At 35.9% G+C, this 20,302-nt stretch overlaps 1 protein-coding gene across 4 annotated transcripts in view; it reads left to right on the top strand.

Annotated features, from left to right (window-relative positions):
• The window catches only part of pcdh11x (protocadherin 11 X-linked), a 797,852-nt gene that overhangs the window by 165,080 nt on the left and 612,470 nt on the right, over positions 1 to 20,302 (top strand). For 2 of the 4 annotated variants that reach the window (XM_002936199.5, XM_004916890.4), the window contains one exon: positions 845 to 2,235. The exons of the other annotated variants lie outside the window; for them this stretch is intronic. In XM_002936199.5, the coding sequence (XP_002936245.2) occupies positions 845 to 850 (6 nt within the window). In that variant the 3' untranslated portion in view covers positions 851 to 2,235. Of the gene's footprint in view, positions 1 to 844; positions 2,236 to 20,302 lie in introns of those variants that run through there. 4 annotated transcript variants of the gene reach the window in all.

Genomic DNA, 20,302 nt, shown 5'->3' with positions numbered 1-20,302 from the left:
TGTGCACAAATCTAGTCTTTATAGATAGTTTTCAAATTTAGGCCACAATATAATCTTAATTGGTTTGTTATAAACATGTTCATCTGTATCCTGTGCTACATTTTAGCAGGGGTTACCTTTAATTTACTTAAATAAATTCATAATACGAGGGTTTTATTGTACTTATTAAATGCAATTTGCTTATGAATAGGATCTCCATACTTTTAACTCAGACACATTTTCAATCCTGAGGCCCTCCAGAACACTGACTCCCTGAATCTTAAGTTACTGTTGAGTAATTTATCATCTGTGGGCAGTGGCCTGACCCCTGAATTGCATTTGTTAGAAAACAAATCTGGAGTAACATCACACAGAATTCTGGAGAGAGAATCTTGTGCCAAGATAACTGTCAAAAAAGCCTATATTCTAACCATCTCTCTGGGACCTGTGTGATAATGGTTTTATTTGGTGCCTTAGGGTGTAGGGTGACCTGGCTAGTGCAGCCAAATGACATATAATACTGACTTGAAAGATGAGCATGTTTTTTAGCAAAACATTCCAAATTGTCCTAAAATAGCTTTAGGATTAAGATGAAAATCATGTTTGGGATTTTAAAGCTCTATCAACATACAACTATTGCCAATTGCTCTAGACAGAAATCTTCATTTAACTTTACAGAGTGCAAACTTTTAAAGTTTATATGTTAGACTACACTGAGTTGCTATAATGCATACACTAAGTAGCAGTATTAGTATGCCCCCCCTCCCCACACCCATTATGTACTAAATGACCTGGGATTTACAGTGTAGTGTTTGGTGGCATGGTTTAGGATGGGGTTTTCTCATGCTGTTTCTCTGTTTGCCAGCTCTGAGAACGTCACCGCATCTGAGGTCATGTACTGAGGTCGTTTGCGTACACAATGATGTTAAACCAGCAAACATGGAAACAAGGAAACAGCACGAGAAAAAAAGCCCATTCTTCTGTCTCTGATTGCCGAAGAATTTAATCATCTGACCTCCTGAAAGGTGTGGAAGTAGAGATGAACCATTCCAGCATTCCTACTGAAAGGTATCCAGGGCAAGACTCGTTTTTCCCATGGACAATAATCTTTGTGTTATAGTGTAGACATGGAAACCAAGAAATATGGCAAATGTTGCCCATTGCTCATTTTGAGGGATGGATATAAATTAAGTAGTTAATTGTTTTCAGATAACTCTTGTAAGATCATCATATGCTTCATGAATTTTTGCTTCTATTTATTTGTATTTACTGTATGTAATATCTGGTCAATATTGAATTAGGGAGCAATAAAACGCGCATAAATGTATAGAAAAGAATGTAATGTTCTTTATACTCTACATTTTTAATGATATGTTTAATATGATGTATATTTAGTATCAATATTAATGTGTATTACATAATAGATTGCTAATTTACTGGTGTTCCCTTGGAAATACTATACAAAGAAACTTTCTTTATGGCAAAAAAGTACTACTGGCTTTGTAATTTTCTTTTCTAACATTTTTTTTTATTTATTTTTATTTTTACTACCAAAAAAGAATCAGCATTGGTTTAATAGCAACTGGAAACATCTCTTTGGTATGGTACACATTAAATACACAGACTTTGGCATCCCCTAAAATAATATTGCTAAATAACACAAAGCAGATCCATTTGAAACGTTTTAGCCTTGGGCAGTTGAATATGAATTGGGTAATAAAATTCTGTCATCAGTTATTTGACAGTAAATATTGTGTGGGTGTATGTCACATTTAGGAACTGTTGCTTCCCTGCCTATCAAGACGTTCTCTGGTAATAAGCATTCAAAAACACATTGTATTCTACAGATGATTTCAACAATTCAAGTTTATTATCCTTGGATAATAAAGAAGTAAACCTAAACAATATTCCTTAAGGCAATGAAAAATGCAGTTGTGGGAAAGCTTGCTTTAACTTTTCCAGGAGTCCCCTGCCTTTTACCACAAGTGTCTGGCACAGCCAGAGCATTTCCCATTCTTTTTAAAAAACAAGGAAGGCAATTATTTGCCATTTGAACCAAGAACTGGGGTGGTCACTGAGCCAGGTGTGCCATAGGCCTTAGGGCCAGTCATGCATGTATCTATATTAAGCCTGTAAAATTGCTCTTCCGTTTCTGCTCTGTGTTTGCATTCATGCATAGGTACATTCTAAACATATAGAAAAAAAACTGTCTAAAATCTAGTACACAATAAAATGTTAACTGTTTTATTGCTATGACTCCTACCATGTCCTATATTTATTTATTTCTATTATAAGTAGGCTTTAATATACAGACCAATAGTTCTTTAGATTTGGCCAGACCCTAAATTTATAGGAAGCATTATTCAAAACCCTTCCGTTCCATGTTTTTATTCCTATATCCTGTTCTTTTTGTGATTTCAGAAGAAGAAAATACAAAGTAATTAGCATAGGCCCCCAGTCACCATTTTTGTCTAGTTTATTGTAATATATGGATTTTACACGTAACTTATCTCCATTAAGTAAATGAGTTAGCTAGGCCTTAAGGGAGTTTTTAGAGACTGAATAAAGATCAGATGGGTGTTATTTGAACACACAGGGCCATGTAGCTTTCTGAAGAAGGAGATTGCAAATCTCTCCTACACCTATCATACTTTTGATTAAACGACTGATGCATAATTTAGCAATTAACAGGAGTACGAGGTTTAAACCAGAAATAGAATAGAATGCAAGCTTTTCTTATAGAAATTAGAGGACTGCCAGTGGGCATGCATTTACCATTTGTGGCATAAAACACAAACAGATATATTATTTCTTAGACATATATTTAAGGTCTTAATCAAAACATTTGTCACAGTGTTAGATATAAATACATATTTTAAAAGATATATTTAATTTGAACTAGGTTTCACCTGGATACTGGTAACAGGGATACAGACCAGCGGGCAGTTTATGAATCGAGTAATATTAAAGAGATATAAGGAAACAGCATTTATCTAAAATAAAAAAAAATAGCATTAATCAATAGTCATTTGGAAATCGAATCCACATTTGAGGTTCAGTGATAAGTACTCATACATAAAGTACATACATCAAAGTCCTGTTTCATTACCAGCTTTTATTTGATGATATCTACGGACAGAACATTCCAGTCAACATTTCTGTAAAATAAGCAACCAAGAAGAATAATTTAATATTCAGAACTCTAAATTATTAATAAATGCCATAAGTGACCAGAAGTAGGCAATGAAATAAAAAAGGCTGTTACTAATTTATGTCAGCATAGCATATGCTGGAGAAACCAAAAGCACAATCCATTAGGAGAAGCTAAATACTAAAGTAGGTGTACTTCCTAATTAATTTTAGAACGTATGCTAATTTGATATTATAGTCTATGACTGAATTCAGCTCTGGGATAGAAAGCAGGATATAAATTATATGTGGCTGATGCTTTCATAACCAAGACATGGAATGCAGCCAACTCTAACTGGAAATGTGCATCACTATAAGGTCATTTTGCTGTAACTGCTACAAACTGCTACAAAGAATTCTTAAACCGTTGCTCACTCAGTGCTTTCATTGTGCAAATAAACCCAATTCTGTGGGTATGCATTGTAAGTAATTCCACAGTACTTTAAAAAAAAAAAAAAAAAGAACAGAAAGATACCGTCAATGTTTAAGCCTGTATTACATTCATTTTTGCTCTGATGGTTAAATTGCAGCTTTGAAGCTAAATTCCTACTCACCTGGCACTTGATAACATCGGGAAATTGGCAATAATCATTTTGATAGTGTATGAGCAGCACAAGGGAAGACACAGCTTGAACTTCATAAGTCAATTTCATTGTTCAATAACAGACTGTAAAACTTGATTTTGGAGGTGGTGAATTAGGTACATTTGACCTTTCCAGAACACAAGAGAGTAGCAAATGTAACCCAATAGTGCCATTTGTATAAAATTGCTTTTCCAGATGGAAAGATGCGACAAAATACACGATAGCAAAAATCTCTATTTACCTAATGTCTTGCATGTATTAATTTCAATTCTTTGTGGCAACGAGTAACAAAATGCTAAAGGCACAAAGTGCAATAAAGAGCACTCTAGGAATTTAAGGAAAAATAAACCAGTTCACTTATTTAGATGCTTTTTAAGGAATATTCCTTGTATCAGGTATATTCATTAAAAAGTAGATCTAAGATGTGGCAATTAGCAATACAAAACATAAATTCAAATGGACCTTCTCTTGCCAAGTCTAGTGTTTACAAACTAATCACAATGAATTGTTATTTTTAGTCTGGCATCAGAGCATGCCAATGCCCGATACTATATACCAGGGATCCCCAACCTTTTTGACCCATGAGCCATATTCAAATGTAAAGATAGTTGGGGAGCAACACAAACATGAAAAAATGTTCCTGGGGGTGCCAAATAAGGGCTATCTGTATGTGGACTGGAAGCCTACAGAAGGTTCAGTTTATCAGTACACCTGTTTTTTATGCAGCCAAAACTTGCTTCCAAGCCAGCACTTTAAAATAAGCACCTGCTTTGAGGCCACTGGGAGCAACATTCAAGGGGGTGGTGAGCAGCATGTTGCCCCTGAGCCACTGTTTGGGGATCACTGGTATATACTTATCAATAGTGTAGGCTGCACTCAGACGCTCATATGGAGAATGCTGGGTGCAAATCTTGATGCTGCTGGATATTGTAACGTGCAATAAAGTGGTTGCAGACATTTGATTGATCATGCCTCAAGGTGATTAGCTGTATAATTATATATGGGCGGAGACACAGATCTGATTCATTTGCATGTAGGATGTACTGTTAGACTGCTGTTAGAAATGAGAAACTACCTAATTCTGTAAAGAACAACGATACCATGAGCCATGTATAATAATTAGTTCATCTGGCTTTCCATTTAAAAACATACATGTTTGTCTGGCTAAACCCATGATAATACAACTGAATTGACCAAAGACAGAATACTTATTGATCAATACAATGGCATTTTTAGGAAAAAAGGATTAAAATAGTTAAGCTTACTCAAACCAATTCAATCTACATTTAAAACTGTGGAAGCAGACTTTGTTAAAGGGAACCTAAAGCTTCCATACATCTGTCCAATTGCAGTCACTAATTCTCTATGAAAGTTGTCCAAAAAAAGTAATTACATATGAGAGATAATTCACTAATGAGCATTCTGTTGCCAAAATATTTAATTGCAGATGCTAGAAAATCTGCCCTTAAGAATGTCACTATTTTATATATGGAAATGTAATTTTGGCTTTATTTGATTAAACCATAATTAGACATATGGGGGGGGGGGAACATACTTGTTCAGTGCTAGGCATTTTTTATTTTTAATGCTTTAACTCCAATTATAAAGAATATGAAGTCAGATTTAAGGAGATTAGAGGAGATTTTCATTGGAGGATTCTTTTGCATTTAAATGTAGCTGCTGGCTCTGCAAGTCTGGGGAAAAGTTCTAAGGAGCAATATTGCTTAAAGACTAAAATGTTGATGATGTTGTTGTACTCCACCTCTCAAAATTCTGTAACCCTTGATAATATAGTATGCAGGGATCTGTAGTCTATCAACAATTGTGTGAAGTGTGGTTGAGCAACACTGTTTAGATATGTATTTAGCCTGACAATTTACTGTTGCTTTGAATATCATGTCACATGAGAGTTTCAGTCAATCAGCTAACATTATTCAACTGAATAAACACTTTCCATAGCTTTTTTCCCCATAGTTTTGCTCCACCCAACTGGACTACAATTCCCACCATTTGCTAGCATATTATCAAGGTTTAAAGTGCGGTGTGCGCTGTAGCCAAGCAAACATAGAGATCCTTAAAGGAACAGTAACACCAACAAATGAAAGTGTTTTGTAATTAAAATATAATGTACTGTTGTCCCGCAGTGGAAAAATGTTGTGTGTTTGCTTCCAATCACTAATATAGTTTATATAAACCAGCTGCTGTGTAGCCACAGGGGCAGTCATTCAAGCTGGAAAAAAAGGAGAAATTGCAAAGGTTACATAGCAGATAACAGATAAGCCCAGTATAATATAATGGGATTTTTATGTGTTATCTACTAAGTAACTTGTGCCTTTTCTCTCTTGAATGGCTGCCCCCATGGCTACACAACAGGGTATTTATGTAAACTATAGTAGGGTTTCAGAGGCAAACATCAGTTGCACCAGTGCAGGGAAACAGTACATTATATTGTAAATACTTTGATTCACTTTCATTTTTTAATTTGTTTTGGTGCTACTGTTCCTTTAAAGCTACATTGCACAATAAAAGTTCTTCCAAGTTCTCCAGGGCAAGAGGTTTAAAGAGAATTCCTTCTCTGTTATTTGATACAAGCATCACTGAAGACACCGAATACATTATTTCTAGCCCCTTCTGAACTTTGCAAACTTGCCTAATTTAGGTTTCCAATTTTCTAATTTTTTTTAGTTAAAACAATGCCATTGAAAAGAATTAATAGAAAAATAGTAAAGATTTTTTTTTTGTCTAAAACATAATTTTCATCTCAACATGTTATAATTGTATAAAATATATTTATTTATAGTGTGTAAGCCAATATCCCCAGTGATGTTGCCCAAAGCAACCAATGAGAGCTTGGTTTTTGTTTTCTAACTGGTAGATGACCGTCCAAATGTAATTGCTGGTTGGTTGCTATGGGCACCGGTGATGTTGGCTTACACACTATAATAAATATGCCCCTATCAGTAATCCTAATAATCTGCAGTTCCATTTATAACTATATGTATTGACTGAATCAAATACATATTTACAATATAATGCAAATTATTGAAAATTGAAATCAGTGCTGGGCTACTTGTTTACATAACCCCTCTTCCCCTTATTGTAAAAATGTAATCAATACTTTCATTTCCAGGAGGAAAATAGAATGTAAGATACTGAGATGAAAGAAAAAAGAATTTGATGGGAGCCAGTATATTTCTTCAATAATTGTCAGCCTGTAATACATTACACAATATCAATATTTAGTGACATTTACAGAATCCACAAATAAGGGCCTTATTTATGGCCTCTTTTATAGTAACTTTGGGTAACAGGCAAATTTAGAGTTTCAGAAACTCTAAAATGAACACCTGTTTTTATTATTATCCCCTTTATTCTTAATTAGAGCTACTAATTATGTACAGCAATGCTGGGAGCATTTCAAGCACCATGAGTCCCTAGGGTTGTATAGGTCTTCAGCAGTATTCACTATACCAACATATATAGCTTAATGAGTACATGTAGAATGCATGTAACTGGGATGCTTGTATAATTATTTCTGCAGCACTGGATAATTATTTGCTTGTTTAAGAATTTTTTTTTTCTTTTCTTTTCTTTTGCCTTGAGACCATCTAGTGGATTAAACGGATCTTATTATTTCCATAACTGACAAGAGACCTATAGTTGAGTTTGTACTTCAATGATATAAGAGCTCTAGAAAACACAAATATCCTAATCATTGTAATTTGGTAATGCACATTAACTGTGTGTTAGTCATGTACTAACAATTACTGAACAGTACGACACATGCTTTAGATAATTGCCATGAGCCATAAATTCTCAGGTTTTGAGTATTTTTTTTTCTATTTTCCCTCCATCATCTTGATTTTGTAAGATTATATTAAGCATTTCATTCAGCAGCCACTGTCCACAGTGCACTGAATGTTCAAGGTCAGAGCTACAGTTTTTATACCTATTCAAAGTAGTTTGCAGCAACTCACTCAGGTCCTAGAGATCATTTTACTCCGACACCGAAGAAGGCATTTAGCCCTGAAGAATTCAGCTTACAAACCTCATGTTACTGCAACTTTACTCCCTTAACCTTTCTCCCTTCTGATTCAAGATAAAAGAGAAAATATCCTGCTGCTAAGGTGGAAGGCAGCTGAACCAAAGAAACATCTAAACAGATGTAAGGGAGCAGATTAACAGTCAAACCCCCTCCTGTCAAGAAAAGCCTTTCCCTTATGAAAGTAAATAAATGAAATAAAATATAAATAATGTATTGCAGCCTGGAGCAGAGACTTTTTTGCGAAGTCATTATAATTTTTTTTTCATTTGCTCACTGTAAATGACATCATGCAGTTGACATGATATAGTGTTCTGTCCTTAAATCTGAAACTCCCTCGCTTATTTCCTTGCTCCAAATGAGTATATACATCTTAATTCATTTCTGTTAGGTTGAAAGAAGGTAGGTTTAAAATACACTACACAATGCAAATATCTACATAGAATATGTATAATATGTAATCATAATATTTGCTAAGATTGAGCAAAACAAAACAAAAACAAAAAACCAAACAAACCTATCATATATTAAAATATATCTATGGCATTTCTTAAGGTTCTTTACTGCATACAACATAAATAATATAATACCTTAAGAAACACACACCTCTATGTAGATATTTGTAATATGTTCTGCATGTGACTATCTAACTTACCTACTCTCAACTATATATATATATATATATATAATACACAAGCCATGAATATCCTGTAAATGATATCCTGTCATATGACTTACTGAAACATAAGTATTATAATAAAATAGTACCCCCATTGTAAATTACATTGATATTAGAAGTCACCTCCATAACACCAAGGTGACTTCAGCCTCTTGCTTTTTATATATCATGGAACTCCTTGGTGACTTAATATCCTTAATATTCTTTTATTTTACAATCAGAGGGTACCTTATTCACAATATAATATAGATCTGTAATGTTTTAACACTCCTAAACTTTAATCTATATTCCCAAACTAGATGCTGGCTTTGACCAGCGAAATACAAGCATCCAATCTGATGTTGCACTCTGGGAGCCTTTTTTAGTTAATACATAATCATCTTAAATCAACAGTTTGGTCCCTTTCTTATACAATTCTCAAAAACGAGATCTGTTGATGTTGTAATGAATTGCTATAAAGACCTGTTGATATTTTAATGAATTAAATGAAGATGTTTTAACTAAAAAAGGCCCCCAGAGTGCATCAAATTATATATAAACTATATTGAGAAAGGTTCTAATGAGGACTGAACGTCAGACTTGTATAATATTTGATTAATAATAAAAATGCTATGGTTCATTAAATGACCGTACACATACTTTGGTGAATTTACAGATATTGGATCTCTTTTATGGAAATTATATATAGATTTGGTCTGACACTAAGGGGCAGATTTATCAAAATGTGAGATTAGAAATTTAACTTCAACCACTTTCTATTCATTCCTATGGGATTTTTAGAAGCCAATTTATCAAATGGTGAATTGATTAATTGATAAATACACTTCTAAAAATCCCGTAGGATTGAATAGAAAGAAAGTGGGTGAATATTTATTTTGTGAGCTCTAATCTCATATTTTAATAAATCTGTCCCTAAATCAGGTTACACAATTTCAAAAGCATTAGCCTGTTAGGCAAGTTGATCTGAGTTCTGTCTATCACATTAGACTGGACCATATTGGTAACCATGAATCTGAATATGCTCAGTCATGGCTGGCCAGGAATATTATGATAGTATTATGTAAAAGTTTAGCTTGTATTCAGTAACTTTGGTACAGCAACCTGGATATAAAGCATTCCACTAATATCTTTCCCATTGCAACCTTATTTTTTTATCACCATCTATAGTACTATAATGAGTTTTCTTGAAATTCCATTTGCTCAGTTATTATATACTATTGTTGCCACATTAATGTTAAGATATAACATATGTCTATAACTGGGAGAACAATACATACAGCTGTTTCCTTCCTTTTTGCTGCTCATTCATTACTGGTTGAACCATAATTACATAGAGAACATGTTAGGACTTAAACAAAGAGCCAAAGTCTGCTCTCTATTGCAATATGTCTGGTGTGTTTGACAAGTGGTTGGTCGCTGGATTGTGCAAAAGTCTATAGATCCTTGACAACATTCATCATATGGACTGTAAATTGTTGATGACCCCTGAATCTTGTAAATCAACCTCAAGGAGACTCTCACATTGGAAGGCACTGAATAAAAGCCACTGTCTGTGTAACTCATGCGTGTTATTATTATGGAAATCTTAATGCACCAAAGGACGGTTTTCCTTTTAATTGATTTCAAGTTCGAAGTGGACATGTTAAGTGCAACAAAGTGTTTGTTACAAAGTATACCTTATTATGTAAATATGTCTATTGAATTTCTTTGCAGTGTATATCACCTTGTTATACATTATATTTGGATTTATATATATATATATATACATTTTATGTTTAATGCTTTCCCATGCCTGTCTTATAAATGGCACATTATGTTTTAAGTATTATTTGTAAAATATTTTTTTAAAGAAAAATTTTTTTAAATATATTTTTTGCTTTGAAACTAAACTGTAAAAGGCTCTTTGTGTTATTTTTTTTTTTTTACTTGCAGCATTATCTTATTTCAGTTGAACTCTGCTTCTTGGCTGCCCATAGGCAACTCAGGAGTCACTTGTGCTGACACGATATTGACATGTTTTATCATTTAAAGACAAAGCAGAGGTGATGAAAATTGCATAAGGCATTAATAGGCTGTTTAGTGATCACAGAAAAGACTAAGAAAGTAGTTATCCACCTCTCTAATAAATGGTAATATATTGCCTCTTTGTGCAACTCTGAGATACAGCAAGACAGAGATTAATTGACCAAGCTATTGTACAGGGAGTATCACTATTCTCCTGAGATTACAGAAAGCATCTATTTTTAAACATAATCTCTGTTTGTCTCCTGCTTTATTTTTTTCTCACATACACATATCCTCCTTACTTCCTGTGAACATATATGCTTTTAAAGATATATCAATTTCAACACATTTCTTGATTTTAAAACTATTCTTGCTGCAGTATAATTTATTCAGACAAAATGGCGTTAGGATTTTTTCATGTCACAGTTGGTATATTAGGAACTTGCTTTTATTTTATATACCTCTTTAATAAAACATACTTTGTTTAGAATAAGTTGAATATCTAGCATGAAAGCTGACTACAAGTTAGGACACACTCTATGGGGCTGATTTACTAACCCACGAACGGGTCGAAATGAGTCCGATTGCGTTTTTTTCGTAAAGATCGGTATTTTGCGATTTTTTCGTATGTTTTGCAATTTTTTCGGCGTCTTTACGAATTTTTCGTTACCAATACGATTTTTGCGTAAAAACGCGAGTTTTTTGTAGCCATTACGAAAGTTGCGTAAAATCTTGCGATTTTTCGTAGCGTTAAAACTTACGCGAAAAGTTGCGCCTTTTTCGTAGCGTTAAAACTTAAAAGGTGCGAAGTTTCGCGTAAGTTTTAACGCTACGAAAAAAGCGCAACTTTTTGCGCAAGTTTTAACGCTACGGAAAAATCGCAAGATTTTACGCAACTTTCGTAATGGCTACAAAAAACTCGCGTTTTTACGCAAAAATCGTATTGGTAACGAAAAATTCGTAAAGATGCCGAAAAAATCGCAAAACATACGAAAAAGTCGCAAAATGTTCGTTTTCAAGTCGGAACTTTTCCAATTCGGGTCGGATTCGTGGGTTAGTAAATCAGCCCCTATGTCTATCAAGACAGGCAGAGGAAAAGCTTTTGGGGGGAAAAAGTGGAATTGTTTAATCAACCAGACATATTATTATCAGTAGTAATAAATTCAGACTAGGTTTTAGGTATTGTACACTTAAGGTCTATAATGCTGTCTCCATAGACATAAGCAGTAGTGATGTGCGGGCGGCCCAATGCCCACTGGACCCGCAGGTTAACCTGCAGGTCGGGCGGGTTCGGGTCGACCTCAGCACATCCATTGCATGTCATGGGCGGGGAGGGTGAGCAGAAGAGCTGCTAACACTGCAGACTTCGTCTTCCAGCTCTCTAATTTATAGGTGCATGCCGGGGTTGGGAGGGGGCAGGTTAGGGTCAGTGCGGGTCGTCGATTTCTACATGGAATTGGAGTGCTGCAGCATGTTTATCAGTGAGTTATAGTTGAACCTCAGCAGTGGGATCGGCAGCTTGCACCCAATGCTACAACAAGTGCACGGTGAAGCATTATCCATTTTTTGTATTTACAGATGTGCCATAGCCCTTAATTGTTACAAAAGTAAGTGTATGGACAAGTAAAATCTTATCTGCTCTATTAAAATGATCTCTTCCCTACTCAATGTACCCGTTTACAGGGTACCTCAGAAGCAAAAATTCATCCCATAAATCACACAAGAAGGTACTGTGAAGACTAACCATAATGCTGCACCGCAATTGTGTTGTAAGCATTATGCACTATGATCGTGTACTATTAGAGGTAAAATGTAATTAGAGGTAAAAAGGGCTTCATTGCAAGAAGGATGGTAGAGCAAGTTATAAGGTTTGAGATACTTAGGGTGATATACAGTATTCTAAAGAAGAGTTCTACTAAGGCACAAAAGGCACATTAGCAGCACCTAATTATTGTTAAATCCATCACAATGAATGTAAGAGCAATATAGAGGTTGTTACTGAGTCAGAGCCTTTGATTTTCTGGTAATTAATGCATAGCGTTATGTTGTAGCAATATACACAAAAGTTAAATAATGCCCAGTTAAAGGAAAATAATCATATTTCACAAGTCAAAAGTTCTTATATATGCCTGATTATCTCTGAATAACTCCATAATGTGGATCACCTTACTTTAAGGGACAAATTTAATTTGAGGAAAAAAAAAAACTACTCCTAATTCAATTCCAGATTTTCTCATAGAGCCAGATGCAATTCAGTGTTTATTACATAAAAACCATTTAAGAGGGAGAACTGGAAATGAATTAGGAATCTAGTAGGATTGTTTTGTCACCAATATGGGTTCATTCAGTTAAGTTAGGATCACGTACAGAGAAAAAGGCAATCATTTGGATACTGTCATGGGAAAAGATGGTTTTTTTTGGCTGTCACAGCCATGTGAACTGTGATAAACTTCAGTCACACTTTACTGCTGCGCGCTGCAAGTTGGAGTGGTATTACTCACCTCCCAATAGCCGATCAGCAGAACAATGGGAAGGGAGCAAGAGAGCAGCTCCCATTAATTATGAGAATAGCACTCAGTAGTAAGAAATCCAAGTCTGGTTTGGGACTCCTCCAGTTACATGAGAGTAGGAGAAAGGTTATCTGAAAGCAGTTTTAGAGTGTAGCACTGGCTCTTTTTGAAAGCTCAGACTAAGGCACACTGCACTGAGATGGCTGCCAATATTGCAACTAAAAAAATACATACAATAAAATTTGAAATGGTAGAGTGAAAGTGTATAAATGGAAATGGTAGAGTGAAGAGTGTATAAAAGTACACCATAAAAATCATGACATGGACTCCATGGGAGATGACTTTCCCATAATTCAGAGATAATCTGGATAACAGGTTTTTGGATCAGGGATCCCATACTTGTATGGAATGTTACAAGCCTCACATCTATAGGATTTCATTTCACCTGCATATCTGGTATGTTCATTTCTGGATGAAGACTCAGAGTGTATTGTTATATTTACATGAATGAAAACTCATGGACAAGATTCCACTTGAGATGCAATTCAATTTAGAAAAACTTGTCTCAAAGTTTATAACGTAAAAACTATATTGAAGTCTAAGGGAAAAAACTGGAACTGAATTTGGAGAAAAGTTTTTTTCCTCAAACTGAATCTCGTCCATGAGTTTTCATGTGGAATAAGGAATAGTGAAAAACAAATGTATTTCTGTTAGGATGAGGAATTATTTTTATTAAATAGTTCCCAAGTACTCTTGGGTCTTCTCCAAAGTGCATAAATTAAGTGAAAAAAATGGTCATCACTATATTGTTTCAATGGACTAATATTCATAAATTATCATAAAATGATTAAGGCATTTTTTTTTTACATGTTTGTGAAACTACCCCCCAAAAAACAACAATGTCCCACTAACAGGTAAAAATGACTCCCGATTAAACCCTTGTGCTTGTGTCCTTGTTTTTCCTCTGCAACATTAACATTTCTCCCTATAATAAAACATTTTATTGAAAATATTCAGATTCTCCCTGAGCAATTACAGATGGATCTCTGGCCCAGTTTGAATATTTGTAAAAGTGTCTACTACAAATAAAAATCATACCTCTGGTTGAATACAAGTTTTCATCTCTTCAACAGATTGGGAGAACATGTTTAAAAATTTCTTATTATAATTTAAAAAAAATGTTAGTTCTATTACTTGGCATTAATTCTATTTTAATCAAAGGTAGAAATTGAAATATATCAATGACCAGTGCTGTATTCTGGAATATGACCTAAATGGATGCCAGCAGCTGGATCTCCATAAGTACTTGGCAACCTCGTAGTACTTGTGGTGTATTAAGTTAAAATGAGACGATGCTACGGAAGATACAGCATATATTATTGTGAACTCGTGCTCATCTATAATGGCCTCTGCACAATAAATCCTAATGATTATAGGCTATGCAATCACGAGCTTTACCAATGAATCTGACCACTCTATAATTTAAAGAAATGTATTGAGCTAAGTTTTCTCAGATATTTAATAAGGTAACAGATGTGTTTTAATTGAAACTCTTCTACTGAAGGGCAAACTATATTTGCTCACCTATTGTCATTGCCAACATATTTATAGCGATCACTTACAGATATAAAATACAAGAAATAAACACAAGATGCAATCCAGCAAGGAAAGAAAAGGACACTCACCTTAAACCCAGGTACCATGTAACAAATGCACTGATTCTAAAAACATTTAACACATACAACTGTTTATTTACCATGTTTCTTGACAGTGTGGTCAGTACCGTACAGCAGGCCGCAGGGAGGCCCGAGTCCAAGGGGGCCAGGACTACAGGGTCTGCTGGCAGACATTTCACCTTCCCTGGTCTCTTTGTGATGGGAGGCAATCACATTACCCAAAAGTTCTTTGATCATCTTATTTCTTTGCTATGTTTATATTAGTGTGTGTGGAAAATCAACACCTACAGTGCAAAGCCCCTGCTGTTACAGTTATTTGCTCCACCCATTCTGGAGCACCCAGTTAATGTTCATAGTTCAAGTTATTAAGTTAAAATTAAATGTTGCTGACACGGATAGTTTTTTTAGGGAACATAAATATTAGATTTTTGCATGGGCATTTTTATTGACCATTTATTAAATTATGCCATAGAAGGAAGGTCCATCTTTATTTTTTGTTATCAAGGATTTTGCTTGGATAGCTGGGTGGCTTTATGGTCACCACTAGTAATAATAACAAAAAAATTCTAATCTGTCACTGCAATTAAAAACCAGTATGCAGCTGAATATATCCTGAAACATAATGGCAGCTTGTGCTCTAGGTAGTATAGTGCATAGCAACTACAGTAATCACCTCTTTACTCTGATTTAACAAATCCCTTGATGCTTATTTGAAGTAGGCTTGAAGCAAATATGTTGATGCCTTTACCAATTTAGCAAATAAAGCCAATGATTTAGAAGTAAATGCCAATAAAACATTCATAATGCAATTAAGAATGCAATTTTCTGTTGCCCGTTCACCTTGATGTGTGGGTGAGATGTCTCATAGCGCCTCTTCATTTTCACTTTTGTCACAATTCCAATAATAGATTAGGTTGTAAGATATCTATTGATTTCTTTATTTATGACAATTTGCATATTAAAAATAAATCTAACTAATGTGTAGAACATGACATTAATGTGTTCCAGCCTGAGTTTCTAGGAAACAAAAGACCTTCAAAGCCGCTTGGTAATTATTTAAGATTTTTTTGCTGTAACTGTGCAAGGTTAAATACGGAATGATTTAAAGTAAATAAAGAGTTTTATATTTGTACTGCTTTTACAGTTTAGAACGTTTTTAGAAAACATATGGAGAAACATTTAAACATTTCTTTTAATGAAATATGTTTTCTTATTTTTTATAAAGATGCCTGGAAATTATTTATCAATTTTAGTAGGTATGGAATTAAAATAGTTTAGCTGCTGCATGGAGAAATACTGTAAGCACCTAAAGTGATATTGCCAACATCCTACTATTCCTGTTTGTTAACTGATTTTTAAGCCCCAAGATGCACATTTTGCTCCCGTTTTCTCATAGGATGTATTTAACGATTATTGAGTATCAGAAATTGCTTGTTTGTTATGAGCCGATGTGCTGTGTAACCACTTGCTAACACTACAGAGACTTGACACAAGCTGCTTTTGAAAGAAGTTTTAATGCAAAAATAAAAACACACAGACAAATAAAATAGAGTGGAAAATAAATCTGGGATTCGGCATAGAGTCAGGGCAGGCAGTTAACAGAGTCTTTAAAACAGGCACAACGTCAGGGCAGGCGGCAGACAAATCGGAATTAAGATAACACACCAGGGGTCAGAAACCAGAGAGTCAAAACCAGAGAAAAACAAGGGCAGGGCAGGAACCAACTTACAGGACAGGATACTTCAGAAGTCAAATGGCTAAGACATAAGGTTGCCACCTTTTTGGAAAAAAAATACCGGCCTTCCTATATATTTACCTTTTTTCCCAATTAATAACATTCATCCAGCATGATTTTTACTGGCCAGGCCCATAAAATACAGGCCAGGTGGCAATCCTTCTAAGACATAGCAGGAAGGCCAATCATCCGGCTGGGTTATGGGTTTGGGCCAGGGAACAAAGACTGGAGAAAATATATTTTGATAACCTGGCAGGCTACAACCACAGTGCCTCCTGTGGCTCAACCCAGAGGAGCAGTGGTCACTATTCACCAGGTCCCTGGTTTTAAATGAGGAAATTTCTGGCAATAGAACATTTTATAATAACTAGGGATAAGCCAAGGTCTGGCTTCCCTCAAGACATGCTTTTAAATAAGTGTAATAGAAACATTAAAAATAAGTTCCCTTCATAATATTAATGCGAACATACACGAGACAATCAAAACTAAATACAATTTTGGCTATAATTTCCGTCAGGGTTAACCACTTATAAATAGTAATGTTGCTTATATATTATTCATAACTAATCATTTTTTATGATCTTAAAATATCTTTGGTATTGGATCTAGGAAACCTTTTTGTGCATATCCCTGATTATGTATATGCAGCAATGTAGATTTTTTTGGAATGGAGCTATGCTGTATATGAGATCTGTTACACGTGGAGATTTGTAACTTCTGTTTCCTAACTGAGTCACAACTGATCTAATTTATCATTAGGCCTAGTATATTGGAAACAATGAAACCTATTTGTAGTAAGCTATAAGACTAGCTACAAATCTCAACATGTGACATTAGCCTAAGGGGGAATTTCACAAAAGTTAGAAGAAATAGGTGTAAGAGAGAAAATGATGAAGAAGGAATAGCTTTCACTAGCAACACATGTGGTGAATGTAGTGCTATCAGTCACACTGATGTTCAATTGTCATTTACATTAAGTGTGTGCTTACCGCCCTGTCATTGGCTTTACAAATTGGGCTTGGCATAAATGTATTAATCGGCTATTTAGAAAAAAAAAGACATTTAACATAGGGTTGTAAAATGGTCATTACAGTAACAATGGCATATAATAGGGAAGTATTTTCTTGTTTTGTGAATTCCTCTCTGAATTCCTGTCCAGACTATAAGAGTTTTTAGTATGCCACGTCTCCCATGACTAGACTATACTTCAAGTTCTGTGGTACCAAGGGCCAGAATTTTTCTGGTCTATGTGGTGGAGGGACAATATTGGAAGCCCACTCTGGCCACTCTATTTTTTAAACTACACCCACTTTAAACCACACCCATATTAACACAAATGTTACAATCATATCCACATTAATGGTGGTAGCACACCAAAAAACCAAATGGTTGGTGCTCACTGCAGGGATATTACCTATCACTCATATGTGAAAAAAGTTCAAGTCATATTAAGACATATACTTAAATCCATGTGCCTCCTCCATTGTGGATAGTCCAGCAACCCCCAGCACATAATTATATACATTAGGGACCATATAATAACTATTTCCAAATTCTAACAAACTCCCAGAACAAACCCCTGCCAGGTTACACCATGTAGGGCAGGGTACGACACACAGTCAGCATAGGGGAAGCAGAGTATGGCACACACAGGCAGCATACTGCAGAGAGAGGATGGTACACACAGGCAGCATAGGGCAGGCATAGTATGGTACACACAGGCAGCATAGGGCAGGCATAGTATGGCACATACAGGCAGCATAGGGCAGACAGAGTATGGCACACACAGGCAGCATGGGGCAGGCAGAGTATGGCATACACAGGTAGCATAGGGCAAGAAGAGCATGGCACACATAGACAGCACAGGGCGGCAGAGTATGGCATACAGGCGGCATAGGGCAGGCAGATTATGGCACACACAGGCAGCATAGGGCAGGCAGATTATGGCACACGTAGACATCATAGGGCAGGCAGAGTAAGGCACACACAGGCAGCATAGGGCAGGCAGATTATGGCACACACAGGCAGGATAGGGCAGGCAGATTATGGCACACACAGGCAGCATAGATCTGAGGTGTGATCATTGGAGGTGTGAACAATGCAGGGGTTTGCATGTATAAACAATGGAAAGGCTTACAACTTAAATCTGAGGTGTGATGAATGTCAGGGGGTGTTTAATTTCAGTACTGATACCATTTAAAGCTTACATAAAGGAGTCACAGCAGACAGACAGATGGGGGACCACACAGGGGGGCCGCAGGACACCATTTGGACACCACTGCTTAAGGGGGTTTAAAGGTAAGGTCAAGAAATACGAGCCTGTTGCTTGATTTAACGAACCAGGCAGTAAGTCATATTGGCTTGATACTATTTTTGTCTGGAACACATTAGGTAAAACTATTGATGGGGACCACCATCAATAGCCCAGTGGAGTCCTCACTACATTTTACAAGCAAGTCTAATAGATATAATGCTAAGCTTCAACAAGCTCTGAGTCAGGAAGGAGCTTTTTTGGCCCCATCCATAACTACACTGACCTACTACACTTGAGTAAGTGGATATTATTGACCTACAGGTATGCATGCTTTAGGCATAACAGAGTTCCAAATAGGGAGCAATATTGTCTATTACAAAGCAGAATCTGAATATTTGGTATAACCTTCACAGAATCTATGGTCAGCAATAATACCCTGAGCTTTAATGTTTTCATTAAACAAAAAAAAATGTGATGCATCTTTAAGAAAAAGGTTATTTAAAAATAAATCTTCAGCAGAGATGCTGCAACAATTCCCCATATAGAGCATATTGTCATGGCATGAAATGTTCAGCAAAATGTATGGGAAAACTTGGAACATTCTTTATTACTTTATGCATTAATAAGATCTTTCCTTTTAGAGATGACATGACCTCTGTCTACTACTTACCACAAATCATTTGTGTGCTTAGAGTGTACAGAAGTCAAAATGAATACTGATTTTCTTCTTTAGTCTGTTCTATTAAAAACCGAATATAATGCCTTGGCAGCATATATCAATGTGCTAATTACTGTATGTCCATAGGACTTTACTGTTTGGAAAGTTGTATTGTTGCAAGGAATTCATTTTATCGGCATTGCATTGGAAGGATTTAAAGGAGAAGGAAAGGCAAAGTCACTTGGGGGTACCAAAATGTTAGGTACCCCCAAGTGACTTAAATCACCTACATTGTACCCCGGGATGGTGCCCCTGTTAGGAGAGAACAGCACCAGCCCGGGTTACCTGCAGCTAGCGCTTCCTTCTTCCTGTCTCGCCGCACGCGCATGCATTGTAGAGTGAAAAGCCGAACTTTAACAGAGAAGTTGGATTTTCACTCTACTGCGCATGCGATTGTCCGGAACATTCGGCCGCAGCGCAAGTAGCAAGGAGGAAGCGCTCTCGACAGGTACCCCGGGCTGGTGCTGTTTTCTCCTAACAGGGGCACCATCCCGGGGTACAAGGTAGGCAATTTAAGTCACTTGGGGGTGCCTAACATTTTGGCACCCCCAAGTGACTTTGCCTTTCCTTCTCCTTTAAGTCATTACACTGTTATTTGCATTAAAGTGGGAAAGTTGTGAAATCTGTGACTTTTTTTACTTGTCCTACGATAAGCACAAAATTATAGTATCGTTGCACAAAAACCAGCTTCAAAGCATCACAAAACCACCTATTACAAAAGGGACATCTGCCATTGAAGTCTACATGATTTCGACAGGTTTTACCATGGCTATTTTCGGATTCAGAATTTTTGTGGTTTTGGTGCAAATTCGGGTTTTTGACGACAGAAAGCCCATCCTGAATTTGTAGCAGTTTAGTAAAGACTAGGGGGTACATTTACTAATCCACGAATCCGAATCCCGAATGGGGAAAAAATCGGATTGGAAACGAAA

This window comes from Xenopus tropicalis, chromosome 8 (assembly GCF_000004195.4).
Source record: "Xenopus tropicalis strain Nigerian chromosome 8, UCB_Xtro_10.0, whole genome shotgun sequence".
In the NCBI taxonomy this organism is placed as follows: Eukaryota; Metazoa; Chordata; class Amphibia; order Anura; family Pipidae; genus Xenopus; species Xenopus tropicalis.
The sequence above is the reverse complement of the archived record's forward strand: the minus strand, read 5'-3'. Positions and strand labels throughout refer to the sequence as shown.